This window comes from Pleurodeles waltl, chromosome 7, assembly GCF_031143425.1.
Source record: "Pleurodeles waltl isolate 20211129_DDA chromosome 7, aPleWal1.hap1.20221129, whole genome shotgun sequence".
In the NCBI taxonomy this organism is placed as follows: domain Eukaryota; kingdom Metazoa; phylum Chordata; class Amphibia; order Caudata; family Salamandridae; genus Pleurodeles; species Pleurodeles waltl.
Window position 1 is genome coordinate 296,195,180 of NC_090446.1, and position 25,781 is coordinate 296,220,960.

General features: G+C 43.5%; 1 protein-coding gene across 3 annotated transcripts; it reads left to right on the forward strand.

Moving 5' to 3' along the window:
- Nucleotides 1-58: 58 nt before the first annotated feature.
- AAR2 (AAR2 splicing factor) lies at nucleotides 59-25,781 on the forward strand. 3 transcript variants are annotated; one of them, XM_069243702.1, is made up of 4 exons: nucleotides 59-159; nucleotides 863-1,654; nucleotides 6,895-7,124; nucleotides 23,381-25,781. In XM_069243702.1, exons 2-4 carry the CDS (start codon nucleotides 898-900, stop codon nucleotides 23,546-23,548), a joined length of 1,155 nt encoding a protein of 384 aa, XP_069099803.1. In that variant the 5' UTR covers nucleotides 59-159; nucleotides 863-897; the 3' UTR covers nucleotides 23,549-25,781. The 3 variants fall into 3 exon arrangements, with proteins under 3 accessions (XP_069099803.1, XP_069099801.1, XP_069099802.1); XM_069243700.1 differs by having other exon boundaries at nucleotides 108-197; XM_069243701.1 differs by having other exon boundaries at nucleotides 125-205.

The following is a 25,781-nucleotide window of genomic DNA, read 5'->3' on the forward strand; positions in this document are numbered from 1 at the left end:
TTATTGTGAAATTCAAATAAAACATTTCCAGTTACAACATGGCCGATTTTTTCGTATCCTCGCCGTGAGGATTGTGGGACGATTACAGTCCTCTTTTTGTTTTTACTGCAGATCAGCTTGTTCTCCAAGAGTTCAGCGTTGTAATTCGGCTGCTAATCGGTAATGTGCCCGAACTCTGTGTTCTAGAGCTGCTGCAGGTAGGGTGGTAAGTGCCTGGAACCGAGAGTGTTGGGTCCCGAGCACGACTCCTAAAATCACACGGTTTCAGAGTTTAAAGCGCAGTGTTACAGTTTCAGCAGTTTTAGATTTTCTCTCAAGCGGAATGGCCGTGTATTCTGAACCCTTACTAAATTTCTGAATATATGCCTTCTTCCTCCTCGCTTTCATCTTTTGGCTTTTCTCGTGTCTGTCTTCCTCACACAAATCCTGCTTTTATCGTGCCTGCTGTAAATTGTACTTCCAATTCAGCTTCTCTCGTTCGCGGAATTTGACTTGTCTTTCCTAGCATTGAGTTAGTGAACTCCATATGAGTGTTTACTGGCCAATTTATTTGGAAAAAAGCCACATATGGAGGTATAATTGGCGTCAGTTCAATGGTCGGATGAAAAAGATTGTGCTTCACTGCATTGCAGTTGTGGTTTGACATTTATTTGCTTGCCTTACGTAATTTTCCTACTTTTTGTTTCGCAGCCTGCTTTTTTTAAAGTGTTCTCTTCAGTGTGCTGTGCCTGTTAAAAGCAAAGTCAGATATAGCATCAGATGTAGAGTTCTTGAATGTGAGTGAACTTTGATATGGAACTGACTTAGAAATGCAGAAGTCTAATATAACATCTCTATTTTGTCTTCCTTCTGCTCTTTACAGCTTTCCCTAAACAAATAGGTTGTTTAATACAAATCATGACAACAGTGGACATGGACCCTGAGCTCGCAAAACGCCTGTTTTTTGAGAGAGCCACTTTAATGATTTTAAACATGCCAGAGGGAACAGAGTTTGGCATTGACTACAACAGCTGGCAGATAGGCCCGATGTTCAGAGGCGTTAAGATGATCCCTCCTGGTATCCACTTTATTCATTACAGCTCGGCCAGCCACAACAGTGCTGGGAGTAGTGGGCCTCGTTCTGGTTTTTTCCTAAATATAAAGCAAAGAGACCTTCTGGTTATGAAATGGAACCCTGAGATTGAGGAGGTGGACCTTACCCCAGCACCAGAGGAGGAAACTGAACGTATGCGGGCAGACCTCCAGAACTTAGACAAGTTCTTAGGCCCTTATCCATACGAGACCCTGAAAAAGTGGATTTCTCTCACCAACATGATCAGTGAGTCAGTGATGGTGAAGCTACAACCAGAAAACAGGCACATCTGTGCTTTTGCAGAGGTGTTGCCAGTGGAAGCCATGACACATACTAAAGATCGAGAAGAACAGAACTTACCCCGGTACGACACAGAATGCAAGAGCTACCAGGAGGGTCTTGCACGTCTGCCTGTGATGAAGCAGAAGGCTGGAACAGAGATTCGATACACTGAGATACCTAAAAAGATGTACCCTGAAGGAGCAACTCCTGCAGAAGTGACTCGACACAGCATGGACCTCAGCTATGCCCTGGTGTCCTTGATCAACGAGAATTATGCAAGCCAGCCCCAAGGGATTTTGGGTGAGTATGATGGTTTTTTCCACTTACTTGACTGCAGCACAAAACACTGATATCTATGGTTTATGCGAATGTACAATTTGAAGAGTAGATACTATCAATAGTGTTCAAAGATTTTGTTCCAGTGCACACAAATGGAAGGCAATCATCATTAAAGTTCCCAGATCTAAGTTTTTGCATCTAGATAGAAAATAATTTGTTATCCGTCTGTATTGTTTAAAACCGAGAAATGCAGATACCAGGTTTTCATTTGACAGTCTCTCCGTGCCATCAGTTATGTCTGCCTTGTATTGTGTGCTGTTAGACCAGACATTCCCCTGTCTTTTTGCCTTTTGACCTCCTGTTTTTATAGTATGCTGGACTCTGTTTTTGCTGGTTTATTGTCTCTCTGCACTTTACCACAGCTGATCAGTGCAAACGTGCAAGTGCTCCCTGTGTAAATTGGTGATTGGTTTATCCATGATTGGCATATTTGATTTACAAGTAAGTCCCTAGTAAAGTGCATTAGAGCTGCCCAGGGTCTGTAAATCAAATGCTACTAGTGGACCTGCAGCACTGATTGTTCCACCCACATGAGTAGCCCTATAAACATGTCTCAGACCTTGCACTGCAGTGTTTGTGGGTGCATTCTTGCACTGCCAATTCGACCTGGCAAGTGTACTCACTTGCCAGGCCCAAACCTTCCCTTGTACTCCATGTAAGGCACCCGTACGGTAGGCCCTAGGTAGCCCCATGGGCAGGGTACAGAGTATTTTAAAGGTAGGACATGTACTGGTGTGTTTTACATGCCCTGATGGTGAAATACTGCCAAATTCGTTTTTCACTACTGCAAGGCCTATCTCTCACATAGGTTAACATTGACACTGCCTTTAAATATCTTTTAAGTGCAGTTCCCAATTGGGAGCAGATAGAGATGTGGAGTTGGGGGTCTCTGAACTCCCAATTTAAAAATACATCTTTTGGTAAAGTTGTTTTTTAGATTGTCAGTTTGAAAATGCCACTTTCTAAAAGTGGGCATTTTCTTGCTTAACCATTCGGTGCCTCTGCCGCCGGTTTGTATATTCCTTGTCTGGGTCAGACAGACAGTTGGGCTGTTGTGATTCCCTTTAGACAGTGACACAAAGGGAGCTGGGGTGTAGCCTGCATATCCCGATGAGTCTGCTGGGATGGAGTGGGGAAGGAGGAGCTGACACACCTGAAAGGGCTGTGCCTGTCCTTACACAGTGCAGTCTCCAACCCCCTGGTGTGTGTCTGGAGCCAGGCCTGTGCAAGGCAGGATCTTGTCAACAACAGAGACTTTCTTTTTAAGTTTGCCTACTTCTAAGGCAGAAAAAGTGTATATGTAGTGGTCCCAAAACCTACCTGACCTGTTAAATTTGTTGTTCACAGCGCCATGTAAGCCCCAGACAGAGCTACCAACTTCAAGGAACTGTATTTTTAAGTAATTCTTGCAAAATTCATAACTTTATTATTGAATGTTGATTTTTTTTCTCATTTTGACCTTGTTTTACACAGATAAATATTGGCTGTTTTTCTAAAATTAGTGTGGTGTCCTTTTGTAGTGTTTCCTCTGTGTTACTGTGTGTTATGTGCAAATGCTTTACACATTGCTTCTGGGATAAGTCTGACTGCCCGTGCCAAGCTACCAAAGGGGTGAGCAGGGGTTATCTGAGCTGGGTATTTCCCTTATCCTGACTAGCGTGAGGGTCCCTATTTGGACACGGTGTAACCGTGCACCAACTATAGACCCAATTTCTAACATGCATATTGCCTTCAAAGACCGTGAAAAAAAAAAGGATGGCTGTTCATAATTATAATTCAGCATCTGAAGACATGCAACTTTGCTAATAATAAAACGCTAAATTGTTTCGATTGTTGTAGTGTTTTTGCATTGGCTTCTTAATACACCAGATTCCTACAGCTTGCAAAATGTACGTATATTTCTAACAGTTAGCTATTTGTGGGTAGGTGCTAGTTGCAGCTTCAGTTTTAGCCATTAAAGATAAATACAGATTAATATAGATAAAAGGCGAAAAAATAAGTATGGATAAATACAGAACAACTGTTAAAAAAAGGGAAAAGGAACTTGAACCAGGCACCATGAGTACATTTAGCACAAGGTGCAGCATAGCACTTGTTAAAAAATGTTTTTTTCTTTTTTTTTTTTTAGGACAAATAATATTGTTAATGTTTTATTAAAAATGTGCCTTTCACATTTTAAATTTAAAACCATACCTTTTATTTGGAGGACATCTAAATTGTTTGAGGACAGAGTTGAATGTAGAATCATGCTTAACTCTATGTTGTAGCCAAGTGGTGTAAATTTACTTAATTTATATCAATCATAGCTTGTTTGACATTACCCGGCATCTGTGTGTACAATATTTTGGCATACTGTGGATGCTGGATTGCATAAATATGCTGAGTTATTTAATCTGTTGGAGCAGTCACTGTACAACCCATGATTCATCCTGAGATCAAATACAGGAGCATCATTGAACTGAGTAATTGCAACACATTATTTACAGAACTATCATTTCACAAAACTAAAGAACTACTGTGGAAAAATCATGTATTTTTAAAACATAGTCAGTCTCAAACTCGCACCTTTATGAACACTCACTGTTAGGTTTGCATGGCATTAGCATACATTTGACACTTTTCTTGGTGTTGCTCTAGAAGCTGTTTCTCTGGACATTTTGCTGTGGAGCTGAACACTTACACTTGCTCTTAGCTTTCCTCATGATCTCTTTGACTAGGGGACCATTAGCTTTCCTCATTATGTCTTGGACTATGGGACCATGTGCAACTGAGGGGTTCATTACAGTTAGGGATGATTTTATACCTTTGTCCAGAGGTTTGGTTGCTGTAACTCTGCCAGGACAAGTTCAACGTTCCTTGCAGTCATGCACACTGCCTGATTATTTTGCAGCATTGTTATATCTGCTTCTTTGCAATTTACCGGGTTTGGTATGTTGAAAAGTGGTTGCTAGTAAATCGAGGCTTGTGGGTCTGATAGCTGTTTCTTCAGGAGAGAAGTGGAGGTTAATAGTTTTTCCAACTTTGACACTCCATGGCAAATATTCTTGTTTAATTTTGGTAAATTCCCTGATAACACACTGTTAATCTTAATCTCAGTTTTCTAAATGTAACAAAGTGCCACTCCCTTACAATGAATTCAAAAAAATATTTATTAAAAAAACTGACAGTGTTGGGAGCCACACCTTCACGCAATTGCAGCTTAGTTGGAGTTTCCACATTGGATGGCTAAATCAACAACCAAGGATTCTTGAAAGTAATGCCCCATGATATCATAATAATATATTTGCAGTGCTTCTGCACTCTCATTTCTAGGTCAACCCAGATTCTTCAAGAATGAATGTGGGACACCCCATGCACAAATAAAGGTCTTTTCCTGTATAAAGTTATTTGAAGTAAACCTCCTGTGTTATTCTGGAATTACATATGATTAAGATTTTAAGTAGTTACTATAATTGCAACTATGTTTTCGCCTTGGCGGTCAAATTTAGGTAAATCTAGTTGTTTCAAATCCGTACACATCTGCTTCCAGACCTCTTGGTAATTAAAATAGTTTCACATTACTAGATAATTCGATTCCAAAACGTAATTGGGTTAATTTCATTTCATTCATCGACCATTCTTTACTCCAAATCAAAAGCAACTGTCATTGCTAGTGTTGTATCTAGATACTGGTTGAAACTTCTGTTTTTGATGAACTTAAACCCCCTAGTCCTCTCTTCCCATTTTTGTGACACAAAATAGAAATATTTGTGATATATGCCACATTCCCCACATATAAATGTCTTAAATACATACGTCATCCTTATGTATTTTCTTGTCGCACTACTGTGGAGACTTGTCAAATGACATCTAATACAGAATATTAGACTAAGAAGTTGAACAGCCGCTCACCCTTTTTAATGTCACCGGAATGTAAATGAGAGCTGAATTTCAAGAAAGTAAACGAAAAGGTTACAAAGGATTGTTGTTACTATGTGTGGATGAAGAAACAAAGTGAAGCTCACGAGACAAAGTTCTGGTTAGCTGTCAGGTAGCTAAATTGTAGGCTAGAGAATTGTAGAATATCATAAACTAATGAAAAGCATGATGCCTTCGTGAACTACTGGTTGAAAAGGAGTAGTATTGTTTTATTATGGTAGAAAAAGACTAGACAGTGAATATCGGGGTAGCGTGGGTCGTGGAGAAAGAAACCATTATTCAGTTAGAAAGAAGCACAACTTAAAGTTAGAGAAGGTGTAGAAGGAATATGATATGAATAAAATTAATACCAACAGCCATAGAACCAACATTCCACCACGGTCTGATACCTTGTACACAAGTGGAAATTATGCATGATTCCAGTCATAATTAAGCAGCTTTCAGAAAGTGTTTGATAGAAAAGCCAAGGGTCAGCAATTATAAGATTTATTGAGCGGCATAAATACATCTGATGTATTGAATGCAAGAATGTTATTTTAAACGCAGCAGAACGTAAAGCACTAAACTCAAATAAAAAAACTAACAACACAGAGAAGCATAGTAAATACACACTGTATATATTCCCCGGCCGAGCCCAGCACTCCCCATAGCCCTATAATGACAAATCTGAAGGGAGTGTGTGCTGCTGTCATTTGCTCAGTTATCAGTTTCAGGGGCAACTTGAGAAATGTCCTTATGTCACATGACAAAAAGAGCATGCGCAGAAGCCTCTTTGTTGCAGTAAGTATGGACACGTGGTTCCAGACGCAGTGCGCCTTCTTTAAAGGTGATTGCTGAAGAGTGTGGCAGGCCCTCACAAAACTGGCATAGTGAAGACATTTATGATCATCAGACCAATATTTAGCCCTAAACTTAAACAATATTTCTATTGCCTAATACAAACATGCAGGCACCCAACATTTTACAGTGTGTGGATCGAGGGTGCAGATCGGGAACATGAGTCTTCTTCGCTCCAGTAAGTGGCAGTTCACGTGTGCCGTCAGTCCCACGCAATTGCAGCTGCATGAGGTGTGTAGTCACGTGACTTGTAGTACTGCTATATGCTTAGAATTCTGTTACCCAACATTAGGTTGAGATTTATGTCAATAGGTTAATTGTCCCTGCACTTAATTTGAGAACTGATGCTCGCATCCAGTTTGAGACACCTGCTGCAAATGTAAATACTTTTTAGTCAGTTCCTTTGAAGTAATTTAATCTCGGTTTCATTCCTTGTCCTCCTGAAGGTGAGTTGCAGTTTGCTTTCGTCTGCTTCCTGATTGGGAATGTATATGAGTCCTTCGAGCACTGGAAGAAACTGTTGAACCTTTTGTGCCGTTCAGAAGATGCTGTCAGAACACACGAGAGCATGTACAACAGCCTCATCTCAGTTTTGTACCACCAGCTGGGTGAAATTCCTCCTGATTTCTTCGTAGATATAGTCTCCCACGATAACTTTTTAACAAGCACTTTACAGGTAAGAAGTGGGGTTGATTGTGACTTAGAGGGAAGGGGAGGTGTACATCAGCACTGTTTGGAGCTCCTAGGATAGATTTAGTTGTGGTGATGAATTTGCAGTATTTTATGCAGCACTACAAAGCCCTATTTCTCATTCAGTAATGAAATGAAAATGAGATTTCAGTGAAACCAAATCTGTACATGGATTGATTTTGCATCACCTCATCCGAGTCTGGTGGCTCACTGGACTCATTCATCCACCGCTGCTATCCCAGCAGTTTCACTTAGCCTTTCTTCCTCATGAGATCGTTAATTGAGTACCACTGAGCCGGATAACAATAAACATCTTAGGTTGGGTGGTGACAAGTCGCCAAAAATAGTACATTTGTAAAAGTACTCGCATGTAGGGGAAAGGAATTAACACCTTTTGTAATTCCCAAACATTGTCATATATGAATGGAAACCTGCACGAGGTGATATAATCCAGTTTCCTTAATGTGTAATTCCGAGTTTGGAGATGAAGTGTTCCCTATCACACTATGGAAGGGAAGTTACTCTAGCCCTTTATTGCAATAAGTGTCTCACCATTTCCGGGGTGGGAAACTACTGGACCGGAGTTTGTAAGCCTATAAGTGTAGTTCTCGGCAGTAGTGAACTGTGTGTTATAAAACCCATTTATGCCTGCCAGGATTCCTTTGGTATACTCCAGCAAGCCGTAACTGCAGGTGTTTTCTGACATTCATTTAGTTTTTATGACAGAAAATGCCTTTGTGAATTGTTCCTTAGATTCAGTTCCAAGATACTGCATGGTGTGAAAGTACGCTTTACAAGTGCACGTTATTTTACTGTGGATGAGGTATGCTCCTGTAATGCTTGTGAAACTCAAGGGACCTTGATGGGGTCTCTCCAAAGTAAGCGGTGTATAAATCTTTTCATCTCTTGGTAGGCATATTTGAACCTCTGCTTCGGCCACCTGCTGCAGAATTACAGTATGACATGTTTATTGTGGTCTGTGCCTCAGTTGAAGTAGGTCTGCTTTTTTCCAGTCCTACATACATTCGGAAGCCCCACATTCAGGATTCATCAAACCACTTTGCCACACCTCTTCAACATACCAAATGTTCCTTTGTGATTTCAACTTTCACCAGAACAACTACAGTCAAATTCTATCCCACGTCTCTCTCAAATACCTCCACCTGTTTGACCGCTGGTGGCTAGTCTAAGGGGGGAAATAAAGGCCACCAACCTGCCCAAAAGGATGCTTGGCAGCTGCCAAGTGAAAGCACGTGATCTGACTGAATGACAGCTTGGTTGTTTACTTGAAAGTACACTGCAGTATCAACTCGATAACGCGTCCCTTTATGATATATTATTATACATCAGGACTCGTTTTAGGCCAATTAATCTTTTTACCCAGTTGAAAGACACCTTAGGACGAGATAGCTAATCAATACATCAATAATGTCATCAATATTTATCACGATAATGCATTTCACTTTAGTCAGAGTCATTAATCAATTCAAAACTCTACCATGACCTTGCAGCCATGAATAACCACACCAGTTTAGTAGAATTTTATGAGTTTTATTCCCTATTGCTTACAATTCTAATATCAGATACGTCAATCTCAAAACCAAGAAACATAATAGCATAGTCACGATATGGCAACTTTGATAAGATTTCATTAAAGCGAGAATCACAAACATGAAAACATAACACGGCGTGAACATAGATCAAGTTTAGCAGAGTGTGAATATCGCATCAGTTCAACAAAGCATAGTTTTCGGTTGTTTGTCTATTTGCGTCAGTTTTGGTAAACACCTGTCCTAACCACTGATTAGCATTAGCATGTTGGGCTTCATGCAAAACAATTTGGAACACCAATTTGGAACACATCTAACTTAGGTCTCTGTCAAAAGTAAGCAGTTGGTACCTAGAAAGGAAAAGCAAACAGACAAATCACAATTTCATTGTCCTAATTACCCTCCAGAGTTTAGGTCAACGCACATGTTCAGTCTTCGTCCTCAGGACATCAGTCAGGATTCAGCTCCGGGGCAAAAAGGGCACTTCCCTCATAAAGAGGTAAAGTGTAAAAATGGACAATCTAAGGGCAAGGATGGTTTTAGTAAAGTATCAAGTCATCAAACAGAGTTTCTGGATAAAATCAATAGCATTCCCTAACCCACCTAAATGACTCCCCGTGACATGGGTTTTTATCCCTTTTCCATTGTACATTCCCCCAAAATTCTATTGGACACTAGTTATACCCCACTATCTTTAACCTATCAGAAAGTACATTAGGTAACCCAACTCTTCACCCCATATTATTTTACAAGTCTTTGATTGGTCTTTGTAATTGACGTCTTCAGAGGTGGCACGTCCGGTATGATTGACTTTTTCTGTAATTCTTTGCACATCTTTTGGTCAGCAGTTCCATTGTCTTCACCGGTTTGAATGACCTTGTGCATAACATTAATCTACGCTGTTTCAATTTACTTTTAACATTTATTCTGCAAACGAGAAAAACTGTGAGAACGGATCTAACATGGTTACATTCGTCTTCTAATTTGAAGAAAAAGAACACGCAGGGTCATGTCCCTTTGTGAGTCAGCATACTGAAAAATAGAAAAATGCATTTAATATGAGAGCCCAGGCAGCTAAGCTTCAGCTCATGCTAACCTAAGGCCTTTGAGGATTTCAGTAGAGATTCAATAACGCAATAATTAGTATGAACTTATTTAAACATAATATAAACATTTTGGTCATTATTATTAGTCTACGTATACATTGGTGGCCACTCCCCGTGGTCACAATTCAAGTGCACGTCTAAGCAAAATTACTATCATTATAGTTTCTATGCAGCATTATCACACATTGATTCATAAACATTTCATGTTATTATATATATTATAAAGCTACGCTCTCTCAAACTTAAAGGGTTTGACTGAGAGCCCGCTGTCTGCAGACCTGGATGGCTGCACTGTGCACATGTGGTGGGTGCACTTTAGTGTTGGTCATTATTGGACCTGACCCTTTTTCCCAGGTTATCCCCAAACTGTTTGCCTTCTTACTCCTATTTTTTTCTGACCTGTTTTTGTAATTAGGAATCTGGGCACTTTACTGTTGCTAACCAGTGCTAAAGTGCATATGCTCTCTGTCTAAAATGTATTGATGATTGGTTTATTCATGATTGGCATATTTGATTTACTAGTAAATCCCTAGCAAAGGCACTATGTGTGCCCAGGGCCTTTAAATCAAATGCTACTAGTGGGTCCGTAGCACTGATTGTGCTTCCCTCATGAGTACCCTCGTAAACATGTCTCAGACCGGCCAGTTAAGCGTCTGTGTGGGCAGTTTTAGGCACCCCTATGATAGGCCCAAGGCCGCCCCATTGATAGGGTGTGGTGTGTTTTAAAATACAGGACATGTACTGGTGTGTTTTACATGTCCTGATAGTGAAATACTGCTAAATTTGTTTTTCACTATTGTAAGGCCTATCAGGGTAACATGGGGATTGCCTTGAAATACCTCTTAAGTGTATGTTCCCATTGGGAACAGATTGCGATGTCGAGTTTGGGGTTTCTGAACTCACAATTTAAAAAATACATCTTTTGGTGAAGTTGGTTTTTGAATTGTGAGTTAGAAAATACCACTTTTAGAAAGTGGGCATTTTCTTTCTTAACCATTCTATGCCTCTGCCTGTCTGCTGAATACACATCGGGGTCAGGATGACAGTTTGGCTCTTTGTCTATTCTCTAGGCAGTCACACAAAGGGCGCTGATGTGTGCCCTTCATATCCTGATGGCCATTCACCAGGCTGATGGGTCTTCCTGAACTAGAGTGTTGGGATGAGCTGACACTTGCACCTGAACGGGGCTGTGCCTGTCCTCACCCAAACCAGTCTCCAACCCCCTGGAGTGTGCCTAGGGCCAGGGCAGGGAAAGGGAGGGTCTTGTACACTACAAGAACTTCTAATTGAAGTTTCCCTCCTTCAAAGACAGAAATGGATATAAGTACTGGACCTCTGACACCACATAGTTAGAACACTCCTGGACTGAGGACCTTCTGCCAGGAAGAAGAGCTGGATGCCGTAGGTAGTCTGCCACTCTGCCTGTTGTTTTTTTGTGCTGGGCTGCTGCTTCTGTCATGGGAATGAAAGGACTGGACTTTGATTTCTACATACTGCTTTCCAAGGTTCTTCAAGGGCTTGAATTGGTCTTGCGTCCATTTAAGAAGTCTCAGGGCTATCAAAGATTTCACCTGCCAGCGCCTAGGCTCTCTTTCTGAGTGACCTGACTTCCCAAGTGGTGCCAAATCCAGCTGCTAGGCCCTTGGAAGTCAGATCTCGTGCAACCAAAAAGAAACTAAGCGCATGGACTCAGAGCACTGGAGCCATGTCCCTGCTGAGTGCAACGACCGTGGCCTGCAACATAGACCCGATGCTGCTGCAGCGCCTCCAAAGTCCCGCCACAGCATGAGTCCTGAGTGCCATGTCACAGACATCTGTGACAACCTGTGGTGTGACTGCGACACCGCAAAGTAAACGCCTCTCATCTTCACCTGCTGGATTAATTGACCCCGGCAGGTCGTAAGAAACAGACACCTTGCAACTGGCGCCGCCTCTTGGCCACTGCAACCACTAGGAACCGCCGCCTCATGTCCCCTGCCAAGCGTTAAGAAATTGACATTTCACCTCCCCAGTGGCAGTAAGGAATTGACTCTACACCGACTCTAGCGACGCCTCACCTACCCACCTCCATGACACGTCTTTGTTTCCTCATTGTTTTCCAAGATACTGTACCTGCAGTCTGTGCGAATCTGTAACTGGCTCGCACTCCCTTGCGAGTGTTTTTGGACTGTTGGGAACGACCCTGTCAAGACACTGTGAATGCCCAAGGTAGAGCTATTGTGTTTCTAAGCACTATACTAAGATTTAACCCTTGAAAATTTGTATCTTTATATGTGTATGTTGGATTTTTACCATTTTGTTCTTGTTTTATTAAGATAAATATTGGCTACATTTCTAAACTGGTGTGGAGTTATTTTGTGGTGTTTTCACTGTTACTCTGTGCATGTACAAATACTTTACACATTGCCTCTGAGATAAGCCTCACTGCTTGTGCCCAGCTACTAAGGGGTGAGCAGGGGTTATCTCAGCTGTGTGACTCCCTAACCCTGACTAGAGTGAGGGTCCCTACTTGGACATGGTGTAAACTACTGCCAGCAAGAGACCCCATTTCTAACATTGGTGATCGGTGGGAGAGGAATTGTATTTGTACCTGACATACAGTGATTTGTGTACACTACTTCCATTTTGCAGACCATTATAATCTAACGTAATGGTCTGATTCTTCTTTTTTTTTTTTGTTGTTGTTTTTTTTCTGTTTTTGCAACCTTGAGTTTTGGCACAGTCATGTCTCCGTATGGTGAGCCATCAACGGTAGCTGCAGATTTGGTGTTTGAGCAGGATAGGTTGGAAACCTATTCAGTGCCTCAGCTCACAAAGTTCTGCAGGAAGTTCAAATGTCCTTTTAAAGGCCTCACTAGGAAAGAGGAGCTGAAAAAGGCGCTGAGGGCCTGGTTGGCAGCCAGGAAGCGGATGATCACACACAGAAGGGGAGTTGTGTTGTGGACGAGAGGAACAAAGGCTGCACCTGGGATGGCTGGAGGAACCAGCATCACCAGTGGGACTGTGGGAGCAGCCAGAATGGTTGAAGGGCTCCCTCCAAAGCTGGTAGCAGTGTTTTCTCTCCATGTTGTTTCCAGAGGAGCTGGAGCATAGGTAGAGAGTTAGGAAGATCCAGTTTGAACTTGCCAAGCTCAAAGCCGAGGCCGAAAAAGAAAAAAACCTGATGTAGAAAAACTACATGATGTTAGCTCATGAGCTGAAATTGAGAGAGCTGGATCTGAAAGCCAGGAGGGCTGAGTATAACTCAGATGGTGGCATCTAAAGTACCATGTCCAGTACTGAAAAAAAGGTCACATACCCAGATACTTGGGGCCTGATTACGACTTCGGCGGAGGGGATTACTCTGTGCCAAATGCCTCGGATATCCTGCCCGCCGAATTACGAGTCTAATATATCCTATGGGACTCGTAATACGGCAGGCGGGATATCCGTCACATCTGGGATGGAGTAATACCCTCCGCCAAAGTTGTAATCAGGCCCTTAGTTTCCAGGGGGGGGGTTTGACATACACAGGTGGACTTTGGCATATGAGGTAGCTCCAAAGGTGTGCAGGATCCCTGAGTTGGACTGGGGAACTGGAACAAGGAGTCATGTTCCTGGTGGTGGAAGGGACACTACTGGATCTAGAAGGGAGTGACAGGGAGAGGTGTACCCCACATTGCAGAAGCCCTGGTATGGGAGTATGGAGTCACCCTAGAGGAGGGTAGGTTGAGTGTGAAGGGCAGTCACATACTGTCTTACCAGATGGGGGATGATGTGGATTACTTTTTCAAGGGCCTGGATGGTTGGGTGATGGGTAGTATGGGTAACCTATGTGAGGGGCTGTACAATTTGATTGCTGGAGAGCACATGTTCAGTCACAGTTTTCCAGAGCTACTCCAACACCTGGTAGAGTGTGAGTTCTCTGACCCCAGGGAACTTGCACCGGAGGCAGACTTCTGGGTGAGTGCCAGGGGGTCTAAAGAGGCATTAGCGAGTGATCCCAAGGAGGATGGCCCAGGTTTTCCCATCCGAGTGAGGGGGAATGTTGCAGTGACCCAGACAGGTCCCAGTGTAGTAGAGGAGAGTAGGGTCCCAGTCCTCTCCAGGAGTAGTGAAGGGATGGGAGTGGGCAGAGGCCCAATCAATCACTCAGGATTTATCAAGCACAGCTAATTTCCTGATAGTGTATCCAGGCCTCTAGCAGGTCCTGGTTTTTATTCGAACCAGCAAGTCATGACGGGCATTCAGAATTCCGGAAGTGAGGTGATGGTCCGGAGGTGCATGGGGATGCTATTCTGGGTTTTTATTGCAGCGTGAGAGAAGTGTCCTCTACATCTGCCTCTGGGTAGTATGGGCAAGTGAAATGGAGGCAGAGCGTAGTCTTCCCGACAGTTGGTGGCCAATCATGTAGTGGTTAATATATGGGGGTCCTTGGTTATGTAGATTCTTGTGTGCGTGGGTCAGCAGTTCGAATTGGCATCTGTTCTATACGGGGAGCCAGTGGAGTTGTCAGAGGTGGGGTGTGGTGTGAGTTCGTCGGGAAGGCCGAGAATGAGTCTGACTGCTGCATTCTGTATGGTCAGAAGTCTCTGTAGGAGGTATGTGGCGACTCCTATGTAGAGTGCGTTGTCGTAGTCCAGTCAGCTGGTGATGAAGGCCTGTGTCACTGTGCGTCTCGTATGTAGAGTTAGCCACTTGAAGATCTTACGTAGCTTTCTCAAAATGAGGAAGCAGGCTGAGGAGATGGTGTTGATCTGTGATTTCATGGTGAGCTTGTTGTCATTGATGATTCCGAGGTTTCTGGCCTGGTGGGAGGGAGTGGGTGCAGGTCCTAGGTCTGATGGCCACCAGGAGTTGTTTCATGTGTTGCTGCCATTGCCAAAGATCAGTACTTCGTCTTGTCTGTGTTCAGCTGCAGGCAGTTGTTCTTCATCCAGTCAGCAATGCTTGTCAAGCATCTGCGAAAGTTGCTTCTGGTAGTGGAGGGATCGTCGATTAGTGAGAGAATGATTTGGGTGTCGCCTGCATAAGAAATTTTGTTGAGACCATGGGATCTGACAATCCTGGCTAGCGGGGTCAAATATGCGTTGAGCGTGAAGCTGAGGGTTTTGCCCTGATCTCCGTAGGTGATCTCTTTGGGTTCAGAGGTAAAAGGTTGGAGATAGATTCTCTGGGTTCTTCCATTGAGGAAGGAAGTGATCCATCTAAGCGTGCACCTCCTTGGATGCTGATGTGGTGGGGTCTTTTGATCAGCATGGGGCTGAGAGGTCAAGTAGGATCAGTGCTGTTGTTTCCCCGTTTCAGAGGATTTGGATATTGTCGGCTACAATCGGGGCATTTTCGGTGCTGTGATTGGTGCAGAAGCTGGATTGAGAGGTGTCGAGTAGCTGGTTCTGCTCCAGGTATTCCGGGTCGCACGTTTTCAAAGCTAGGTTCAACAAGCTGAACCAGGGACGATTATCGTCACTTTGAGTCTTTGAAATGCACCGCCCATTGGAGCCTGATCTCGACTAGGGATCGGTTACCTGTGTCAACCAGTTAACTTTAATTGAAGTTAACGGATATTTGCGTATCCTTGTTTGTGATACTCACTTCCACTAATGAACTGTATAGGTCCTGATGAAGCGTCAATGGATCCGGCTGGACCAATAGACGCGAAATATGTCGACCAGTGAAATTGAGGTCCTTTTGGTTTCAAGGATCCTTGATTAGATCATTCACCTTAGAAAGACTTTGAGCATTATCCTAATTTTTCTTTCGATTTTTTTAATTTTTTAATCTTGGTCTTCATCCATGTTATCTTAGTCTGATTAAATGATGGTGTTTTATGGATGAGTAACCAATTTTAACCTTTTCTTGCACTTTTTTGATGGTGACTTTGAGCATCACGTTATTTTGGCTGAGAGCCCCCACGCACTGGGGTGCCGACTAGGCATTGCAGTGCCAGCCTGGTGAAGAGCAATTCCCAATGATGATGCTAGCCATCCAATGTGATGCTTGAGGGTTCTAGCTCCTGAGATCACAGGTCTCCTGACGTTATTGCTTAGCTTGGAACAGTGTACTCTTTTTTTTGTTTTTTTTGTTACTACTGTTGGGAGGTTGTACACTGACCCGAATACTCCCGGTCCCTCTTCCCTTTGATTCTGCTCCAGGTATGTCATGAGTGCCATGTTGATGATCTTTTGCAGTACTTTCGCTGGGAATGGGAACAGGAAGATTGGCTAGTAGTTTTTGGGTTTGCTGGGGTCAGCGGAGAATTTTTTGAGTAGGGGTCTGACTTTGGTGTGTTGACAGGTGTCAGGAAATGTTGCAGTGGTGATAGGTGTTGAGCCAGGGTGTTGAGTTCCTGGCTGATCCTTAGATTTCCAAGGCTGAAGATGTGGTGCAGACATGGGTCTCCTGAGTGGATGGATTTCATGGTGGAGGTGATATCCTGGGTAGAGAGGATGTTCCAGGTTGTCAGTGTGTGTGTGGTTCGTATTGGTGGTGACTTATCTATCGAGGAAGTCCGTAGATGTGCGTTGGGGTTCGAAGTTTCTGTGTATGGTTGCGATCTTGTCATGGAAGAAGTGGGCAAGGTTGTCACACAGCTCCTGTGAAATTGTGCTGTTATTTTACCCTGGCAGCCATGTTGGAGAGTTCCTTAACAATGTTGAAAAGTTCCATGGTGGTGTTGGTGCAGGTTTCGATGCGTGCAGCACTGGCTGTCCTTTTTGTTGTTCTCAGCAGACGGTGGTAGAGGTTGAGGAAGATTTTGAAGGTTGCTCTGTCAGAGGCATCCTTGCTGGCACGCCATCTCCTCTCGAGCTGTTTGTAGTTTTGTTTAGCTATTCTGAGTTCTCTGGTGTACCAGCTGGCCTTTTTGGAGGATTTTCTCTGGTTGTTGATCTTGATGGGACGATGCTGTTGGTGCAGTTGATGATCCTGGCATTGTAGTTTTTTACTCCCAGCTCAAGGTTGGTGGCGGTAGTGGGGTTGGAGGTGCTGAGAGCGGCTGCCCAGCTGGTCTCTGAGATTTTGTTCCACCACCAGTTGGAGGTGCTGGTCATATTTGAGGTGGAGGTGCGGTGTCTGCAGATGCTGAAGTGGATGATGGAGTGATTGGTCCAGGAATAACCCTGATGATGGCACTTTCAGCTTGGGAGGGCTTGATACTCTGTAAGATGGACAGGGGTGGGGGGGGCCTGCACCAGAACCAGACAGACTCTCACACAACACATGGAAAAAGGGTTTCCCTTGGGGGGTTGGTTTGTACTCCCCTGGAGTCCTGGCTTGTCAGTCACATGCTCAGCCTAAGGGTACAGACCCTGGTTTGGGGGACCAGGATAGCACTCATTAACTGGTGGGCCAATTGTGCAGGATGGCTGTCACAAGTGCTCTGACAGTTCCAGTTTCTTGGGGTCCCAGAGGTTAGAGAGGCGTGAAAGGGCTGAGGACCGTCTCTCATCACTGATAGCTGTCAATGGCCACTGTGGGTTGTTGGCCTTGTCAACAGAGGTGTCCTTGGGGACAGGAGTCACACCCCAAGGGTGGAATGGGCCATACCGCTACGTAGGCCATGGTAGTACTGTCTGCCTACTAGGATACATCTGGGAGCAACATAAGGTTAGTACTGCAAAGATGGGGTCTGTAGGTGAGTGGGCCGTGAAATTATGGACAGAGGAATCCATCTGGGTTCAGAAAGGTGTAGGACTGGAATGCACCCCTGCTTTTGTGGGCCATGATTCATGTTCTATCGCCCTAAGCAGGGAAATCCATCAAGGTATTGATTGGTTAGGCTTAGATTAGGGTAGAAAGAGGTTGAGTTAGACCTGGCCTTTTTTGCAGGGTTATACCCAAATGTATTGCCTTCTTCCTCCTATGTTTTCTGACCTGTTATTGGCATTAGGACTCTGGGAACTTAACCACTGCTAACCAGTGCTAAAGTGCATATGCTCTGTGGCTAAAATGTACTGGTGATTGGTTTATCCATGATTGGCATATTTGATTTACTAGTAAGTCCCTATTAAAGGTCAATATGTGTGACCAAGGCCTATAAATCAAGTGCTACTTGTGGGCCTGCTGCCCAGGTTGTGCCACCCACATGAGTAGCCCTGTAAACATGTCTCGGACCTGCCACTGTAGTGGCTGTGTTTGCAGTTTTAAACTGCCATGTGGGTCTTAAAAGTGCACTCACTTGCCAGGCCCAAACCTTCTCTTTTACTACATGTAAGGCACCCTTAATATAGGCCCAAGTCAGCTCCATCAGCAAGGTGCAGTGTATTTAAAAAGAAGGACATGTACCAGTTTGTTATACATGTCCTGATAGTGAAATATTGGTACATTTGTTTTCCAATATTGCAAGGCCTATCTCTTCCATGGGATAACATGGGGACTGCCTTGGAAAGTCTTTTAAGTGTAATTCCCAATTGGGAGCAGATGTTGAAATGGCGTTTGGGGTCTCTTAACTCAGAATTTAAAAATATATTTTCAGTGAAGTTGGCTTTTGAATTGTGAGTTTGAAAATGACACTTTTAGAAAGTGGGTATTTTCTTGCTTAACCCTTCTGTGCCTCTGCCTGCCTGCTGAATACATGTCTGGGTAAGGGTGACAGTTGTGCTGTTTGTGTGTTCTCTCTAGATAGTCACACAAAGGGAGCTGAGATGTGCCGTGCATATCCTGATGTCTCATCACCAGGCTGATGGGTCTTGCTGATCTAGAGTGGTGGGAGGAGCGGACACCTGCACCTGAATATTGTAGTGCCTGTTGTCACACAAAGCAGTCTCCAACCCCTTGGAGTGTCTGTGGTCAGGGCAGTGAAAGGCAGGGTCTCATTGAAGTTTGCCTGCTTCAAAGGCAGAAATGGGTATGAGTACTGGACCTCTGACCCCACATAGTTAAAACACTTCTGGACTGAGGACATTCTGCTAGGAAGTGGAGCTGGATGCTGTAGGAGGGAAGGCACTCTGCCTGTTGCTTTGTTGTACTGGCCTGCTGCTTCTTTCCTGGGAGGGAAAGGACTGGACTTTGATTTCTACATCCTGCTTTTCAAGTTTCTCCAAGGGCTTGAATTGAGTTTGCCTCCTGTTAAGAAGTCTCATGGCCACCACAGACTTCACCTGCAGTGCCTGGGGTCTCTTGTTGAGTCATGACATGCCAAGTTGTGCCAAATCCAGTTATTGGGCTCATGGAAGTGAGCCCTGGTGCAACCAAGAATAAACTACCATCATCGACTCAGAGCGACTTCTGGAACCGGTGCTGCTGTCCGACTCCGCACTGCTGCATGCATTGGAGCCGTGGTCCCTGCTGAGCTCAAGGACCGTGGGCTACAACACATGCCTGGTGCAGGCCCTGCACTTCCAAAATCCCTTCACAGCTTGAGTCCTGAGTGCTGTGTCACTGACATCAGTGATACCCAACTCTGACACAGCACCTGTGGCCCTGTGGTGTGATCTCGACACCACGAAGTCGACGCCCCACTTCTTGACCTGCTGGATTCATCAATCCCTGCTGGGTCGTAAGGAACCAATACCCTGCAACCGACACTTCCTCACATCCCCTGCAGCAGTAAGGAACTGATGCCTCACCTCCCCTGCCAAGCAGTAGGGAACGAACGCCTTATTTCCCCGGTGGCAGTAAGGAACCGATCTTGCACCGGCTCTAGCGATGCCTCACCTCCTCTTTGTTTCCTTATCGTTTTTTTATGTACTGTACCTGGGGTCCGTGTGACCCCATGACCGGGCCTCACTCCCTCACAAGTGGTGTTGTACTCTTGGGAGAAACGCCATCAAGATGCCTTGATAGCCCGAGGTGGAGCTATTGTGTTTCCAAGCGCTATACTAAGATTTAATTTTTGAAAATTTGTATCTTTCCTTGTGTATGTTGGTTTTGTTGGTTTGGTCTTGTTTCTAACAGTCATGTCACCCAGGCACAATGGAGAGCAATTGTGCTCTACCTGCCTGTTTAGTGCAGTATATGGTCTAAATACATCTGTATGAGATTTGCCCATCTTCAGATCCCGATGTTCCTTATCAGAAACCAAGATAGAGCAGGTAAAATATATAGAAAAGGAAGGTCTTCTCCAGCCATGCCCTGGCTTTCAAGTTGGCAGGCTCAGGCTCAGCTAGGGTGAGTCACTGAATTATTGAGGCCAGTAGTTTGCCTCTGAAGAGAGGAGCATGGAGTCACAGGAGGCCCTTGTGAATGACATGGTTGGCAAGGTTAGTGGTGACAGGGGGTTGATGGGGGCTGAGGGTGTTTGATGCTCTGGGTACGTGTGTTTTTCGATTTGTACATGCATGTCTAAGTGTCAAATTCGAGCATGTGTGTTTCATTCTGCGTGCTAGAGTGTGCGGGGCCTGTTTTTTGATGACTGATCCTGAATATACGCTGCAGTTTCATGGACAAAGGAAGCCCACAAACGGAAATATGTTAAAACGTATTTCTGAAAGGCCAAACTGGATGATTGTGAGTTGTACAATAAAAATGCAGCAAGTCTCTTCGCATAATGCATTGCTCAATCCAAGTATTCCTGGCTTCTAACTGAAAGGGCTACATAGTGCAAAATTATTGTTATTTTGCCAGGCCGTATGACCTTCATTTTTGAAACTTTATCACCCATTAGAAACACCAATAACAATTGGTCATACCCAATCAGTGAAGAATGCTAGATATGAAAATTGCATGATCTGCTGGGCTGGAACTTGAATTTCTCCTTTCTGTATATTGCTACTTAGCTTCCTTCACCCCAGCTGGTAATACTTGAGTTGCTCTTGAAATCAAACAAGCCTTTCCACTTGTAGAAGGTACCTACTTTTAACAAAAGGAACGCTGCCTGTGTAAATTATTGTAGTTTTCTCTGTACTGCAGTGGGCTTTGGTTTTGCTGTTAACTCACCCTTATGTGCACGTGTTTGGCCACAGTACAAATAAATGGGGGAATACACTTGGTAATTGTATGAAATCTTGCTGTCCTGCCTTCTTTCACTTATCCAGAATCCAGGTGGGTGGAGGGAGCTGCTAAGTAGCTCTTCACTGTATTGCAGCAAAGCCAATAAATACTGGCAATGAGGGTTTGTGAACCTTCACACTATCTGAACACTATTGATGTGCTCTAATGTATACTTAGTCATGTAAGTCAAACGCTTTGGTGCCTCAGGTAATTAGTAGTGTAGAACGTGCAATGTTTAAAGGAGCAATGCAATTTCAGAACTAGAGACAGAGAATTAAAGTAGTTAAAAATGGTATATGCATGCCACGTTGAGAGAGAACTCCAAGTACCACACCACTTCTGTCTTATTAAAATGTTCTAGAGTTTTTAATGGATGTCTTTAGAACAGCACAGTGGAGAGATTTATACAAGTAGAATACTAGGTTGGCACTATGCTCGGTCACTCACTAACAGTGGCATCTGCCATGGGCGGGATTAAGGATGAATGTAAAAATGATAGCACTGAACACAGAAATGTATGTTCATGAGGAGGACGTGAAATGAGGCCGTAGGTTTTATGTGTGTGTGCCCTTGTTTCATGTGTGCTGAAAAGCTGGAGCATGTGAATGTCTTTGTGTATGTATGTTAATGCGAGATTACACCCGTGTGTGTGTACGCGCAGGTCGTCCTTTTGGTTCCTGACATATTTAGACTTTCTTCATCCTACACTGGGGGTGTTCATGAGCCCAGATAGAGTTTGACCACCACAAGGCAGATAGATCTTTGTAATCCCTTGCATAATGTGGTTTTAATTGTTCTACTTGCACATCCATGCCCCAAGTAGGGCAACCTTTTCGTTCCGGAGAGTTGCCTTAATTTTCGTTGTGATCCGGAAAAAATAAAATGCTTGCGTCGGGAATTTTACTAAGTGTTTCCATCTGATAGAACACATCACAGTTTTTCAAAGACTGTTGCACATTGAATTAATAGGGAACAATGAAAGTTTGTTGAAAACTTCAGGATGTATGATTATGTTTTGTTCACACATGAATAAAACCATAAGACAAGAAAAAGAGTGTATCTGGGTGACATTGTTTAAATAAGGGCAACAGGTTTTAGCAGAACCAATACCACTGACTCATATTTTCACTCCCAACTAAAACATTGAAAAAAGCCTGATGCAGTGAAAAACAAAACATAAAAGTGTCTTTTCTGTGAGATAAGGATTGTAAGCTGTGATGACTCATTGTACTTTTGAGATGTAAAATAGTCCTTTGTGCATTAAGAAGCGAGTTCTCTGTAGGAGGTGGATCGATATACCAGCAACCCCCCCCGCATGAGGTAAGAAAATGGGGGCGGCTCCTCCATGAGGGCGGAGGAGCATTGCCCCCCGCCAGCAGCGACAGCTGCAAAAATTATACCAAACAACGATAATTAACACAGTCTATTATAGTTGTTTTGTAAAAGGGCGGGGCCACAAGGGTGACGAGCAATGAGGGGGAGTGCACAGCGCTCCCCCACAGAGCATATGTGTGTTTGGCCGGCCCTCTGAGGCCGGCCAAACGCTTATGCGCTGTATGCTCTCTCCAGCTCAATAACACGGTTGCTGGGCTATGGAGAGCCTGCACAGCCTCCCAGTCTGCCTGGGAGCGCCCCGGATGGGTGCTCCAAGCCAATCCTGCAGTGCCAGGATTGGCGACAGGGCAGGCTGGGAGCCTGTGCCTTCAGCGCGGAGAGGCAGGAGTGGAGCGGCACATGGTGTTGAGGTAAGTGTTTTTTTTTTTAATGTTTTTATTTTAATTCCCCCTCCTGCGCGCCACTCTGCCCCACCCCTTCTACTTGCCTCAAGCAGCTCATGTGAGAGAGATGCTTGTTTTACTAGAACGAAAGCCCATCCCATGCATATTTTAAAGGATTGGTAACAAAAGGTGTTGCAGACAATTGAATATGGATATTTCTTTCTCATAAAATGCTGCAGACCGTGGCATGTGAAACGTGATTATAACTGCAAAAAAAATGCAATTGTGAGTTTTACCTGATAATTGGTAAGTGTGCAAAGATCGTTGGCAACCATAGTTCCCTAATCCTTGAAAGGTGTTCACCTGCTGAAGCTGGGTGCAGTGGACTTTCACAACACATATTAAAAGATCGATATGGTCTTTATGTGAAACTCCATAAACAGTATGATTATTTTGACAGAGGCGTGAGCTACTGAAAAGATGGATGACTGAGGAAAAAGGCCTAATTATGTATCCATTAGTGCAGAAAAGCTTTTGCCATCCTTTAGCCAGAGGTTACGTGCCCTACCTCTGTAGATAGCTATTTATTTCTCTGATTACGTTGTCATTAACTTTGCTGTTCTTCCTTTGCAAGTATTTAACCTAATTCACATAAGTATCCCTGACACACGCACTAGTAATTGGAAACTGTCACAGCTATTTGTCATTGACTACAGCAACTGTTTTTTCTATCAAGACTTGCGTGTGCTCTTATAAAGAGGTGGTAACACACATAGCGGCCATTGTAACATTCTTCAGTGTCATTTCATTAGTCATTGTCCGTCCCTAGGTAAATGCTATCTTAACACTACCACCCCTTTCAAGACCTCTTGAGCACTATCGAGTCACGTGACCATTACCATTGTATAATGTGCCTTCTGTAACCAATCAGTTTTTTATGTATTTATTGCCTTGCAGACGTTCTTCTCCTACACCTGCAGCTCATCCACCGAGCGCACTCTGAGAAAGAAAGCAGAGAAGTTTAAAATGCATCTCACCAAGAAATTTAAATGGGACTTTGAGGTGGATCCGGAAGACTGTGCTCCAGTGGTGGTGGAGATACCAGAAGGAGTGGCCCTTGGCTGAAAGGAGTGGAAGAACCGCAGAACACGTCCTTTTTGGATCACTTATTTGGTTACGATCCTTTACAAACAACCCCTTTCTTAAGAACTCGGGCTCTGGCAACTCGCATTCTTGTCCTTATGTCAGAGACTTTGTACGTGCATTCCAGGGAAAGATGCAAACTTTGCCATTGAGTAAGGCTTTTCCAAAATGTGTTGCGATACGTTTTTCACCAAAAGTAAAAGAAAGCTTCAGCAAATACAGACCCACCCTGGAACCAATGCTCCATCCAGCCTTTTGGGGTCACTTGACAACCTCTGCTTGATTCAGCAAACAATATTTTCAGGGGAAGATGCGATTAAAGAGTTAAAACCTATCAGCTGCTGTGTCAGTGAGTTTTTGACTTCTTCAAATTGGTATTGTGAAACCTTTGCAGACCAAAGAAAATGGATACTTCCTGCAAACATTACTTGGTGTAGAATTATGCACTTCTTGATCCAACAAACTTTATTATGCACGACAGCATTGCATGCGTTCGTTTTTTATGTAAAGCTTTGCTGGTTGCCACCACCATCACACAAAGAAAACTACGATCTTGCAGCATAATTTTCTGTTTTCTTCACGGCTTTTGCTGCCATAACTTTTGACCCAGGCAGTTGCACACCATTCGCAAAACGTGTTTTAACAAATGGAAAAAGAAGCAATACTGTGCTCTTGTAGCGCTCTTTGTTGTCCCCCCTCAAGCCTGTTGCTCGGTGTTACCAGAGGGGAAGGCACCAGTCCTCTTTTCTTAAGCAGTACTTGTGATTACTGAGTAGTTGAATCGCACCTGCTATATGTATAACGTTTATTCTGAACATGAAACCAAGAAGAGCGCTTTATGCACTGTGCTGTGAGATTCAGAATAATCGGGAGTCGCATGACATCCTGCGCAGGATAATCTGGTTTTATGAAATTAAATATTTGTCGGCAATGTAGAGGTGACAAAGAGGCCATTATTGCAACAAGTTAATATAGTTAATATAGTGCACCAAAGCTGTGATCATTTGGCACAGTGGAACAAGCCCAGACTGAAACTTTACAACATGTAAGTGAGCAATCGAGTGGTTATCCCCAATCCATGTCTTAAAATCCGTGAATTTGCACCAGTGCGGTTTCTAAAGTTGCTGCGTTAGTTTCCTTCCAGTGCATGCTTGTGTTGTCGTCCTGTCACACTAAGAGTTCACAGGAAATGTTAAGGTTCTGGAAGTGTAATGGTTGCACAGTGAGAACAGTTCATGGTCTCACAAGCGCTTCTGGAGCTTGGGGGACTTTAAGGCACCACTATGGCTCTTGTGGCTTTGTTTGAATACATTTTCATGGCCAGTGATCTGTGAAGTGTTTAATTTAGTTCGCGTGTAGTTTTAGTGTACTGAAATGTTGTATCATAACTGTCAATCTTTGGCCACATACACAACCTTTAACTTGAATAGTAGAACGTGTATAACAGGCATAATTAGCCGTGCGAATTTGCAGCTGTATTCAATGTATGAAATTACTAGGCCTGGGAGAATGTGTAATTTCCGCAAAGGTCGAGCATTTTGCGCTACTTTTTAGTGTGAAATGCATCCTCCATTCCATATTGGGTATCAGTACCCATTTCACTTACAAAAAAGTGCAAAATTGTGCACGAAGGGAATAAGGCACTCACTTTCTGTTCAATTTCATTCCTGTGCACTCGTGATGTGATTTCTACACAAATGATATCTCAGTTACACGTTGTGGCATAATGGTGTCATTTTGCCTGCGTGAAATGTTTCAAATTACAGAGCTTAAACCGGTTTCAGCAAAACTTTCACCTGGTGCTAAAAAATACCCTCTCCAAATCCTGTTTTTGGATCCTGTATCCACCATTTAAATTGTACATAACGTATTTGGTAATGAGATATGTATTATGTTATTTTAACAGAGATGACCACCGTCCTCGCACAGTACATTAAAAGTCAAAAATTGTTATGTGAAATAGCAGCATGCATTTTAGGTTTTTAGGAAACGGATCTCTTTTAGATTTAGTAGGCATTAAAGGTCTAAATTACCATATCTGTGCAGAAAGGAAATGCCTGTTCCACGTGAACAGCTTTGTTGATGATCAATGGCTGAAGTTACTGTTAAAAATACAAAAAGGCAAGAAAAAATACAACAGCAGCAATGCGTCTGGTAGAAAGGAATTAAAAATGCAGCGGTCCCATGTAGAGCGACCTGCTCCATTAAAAATTGA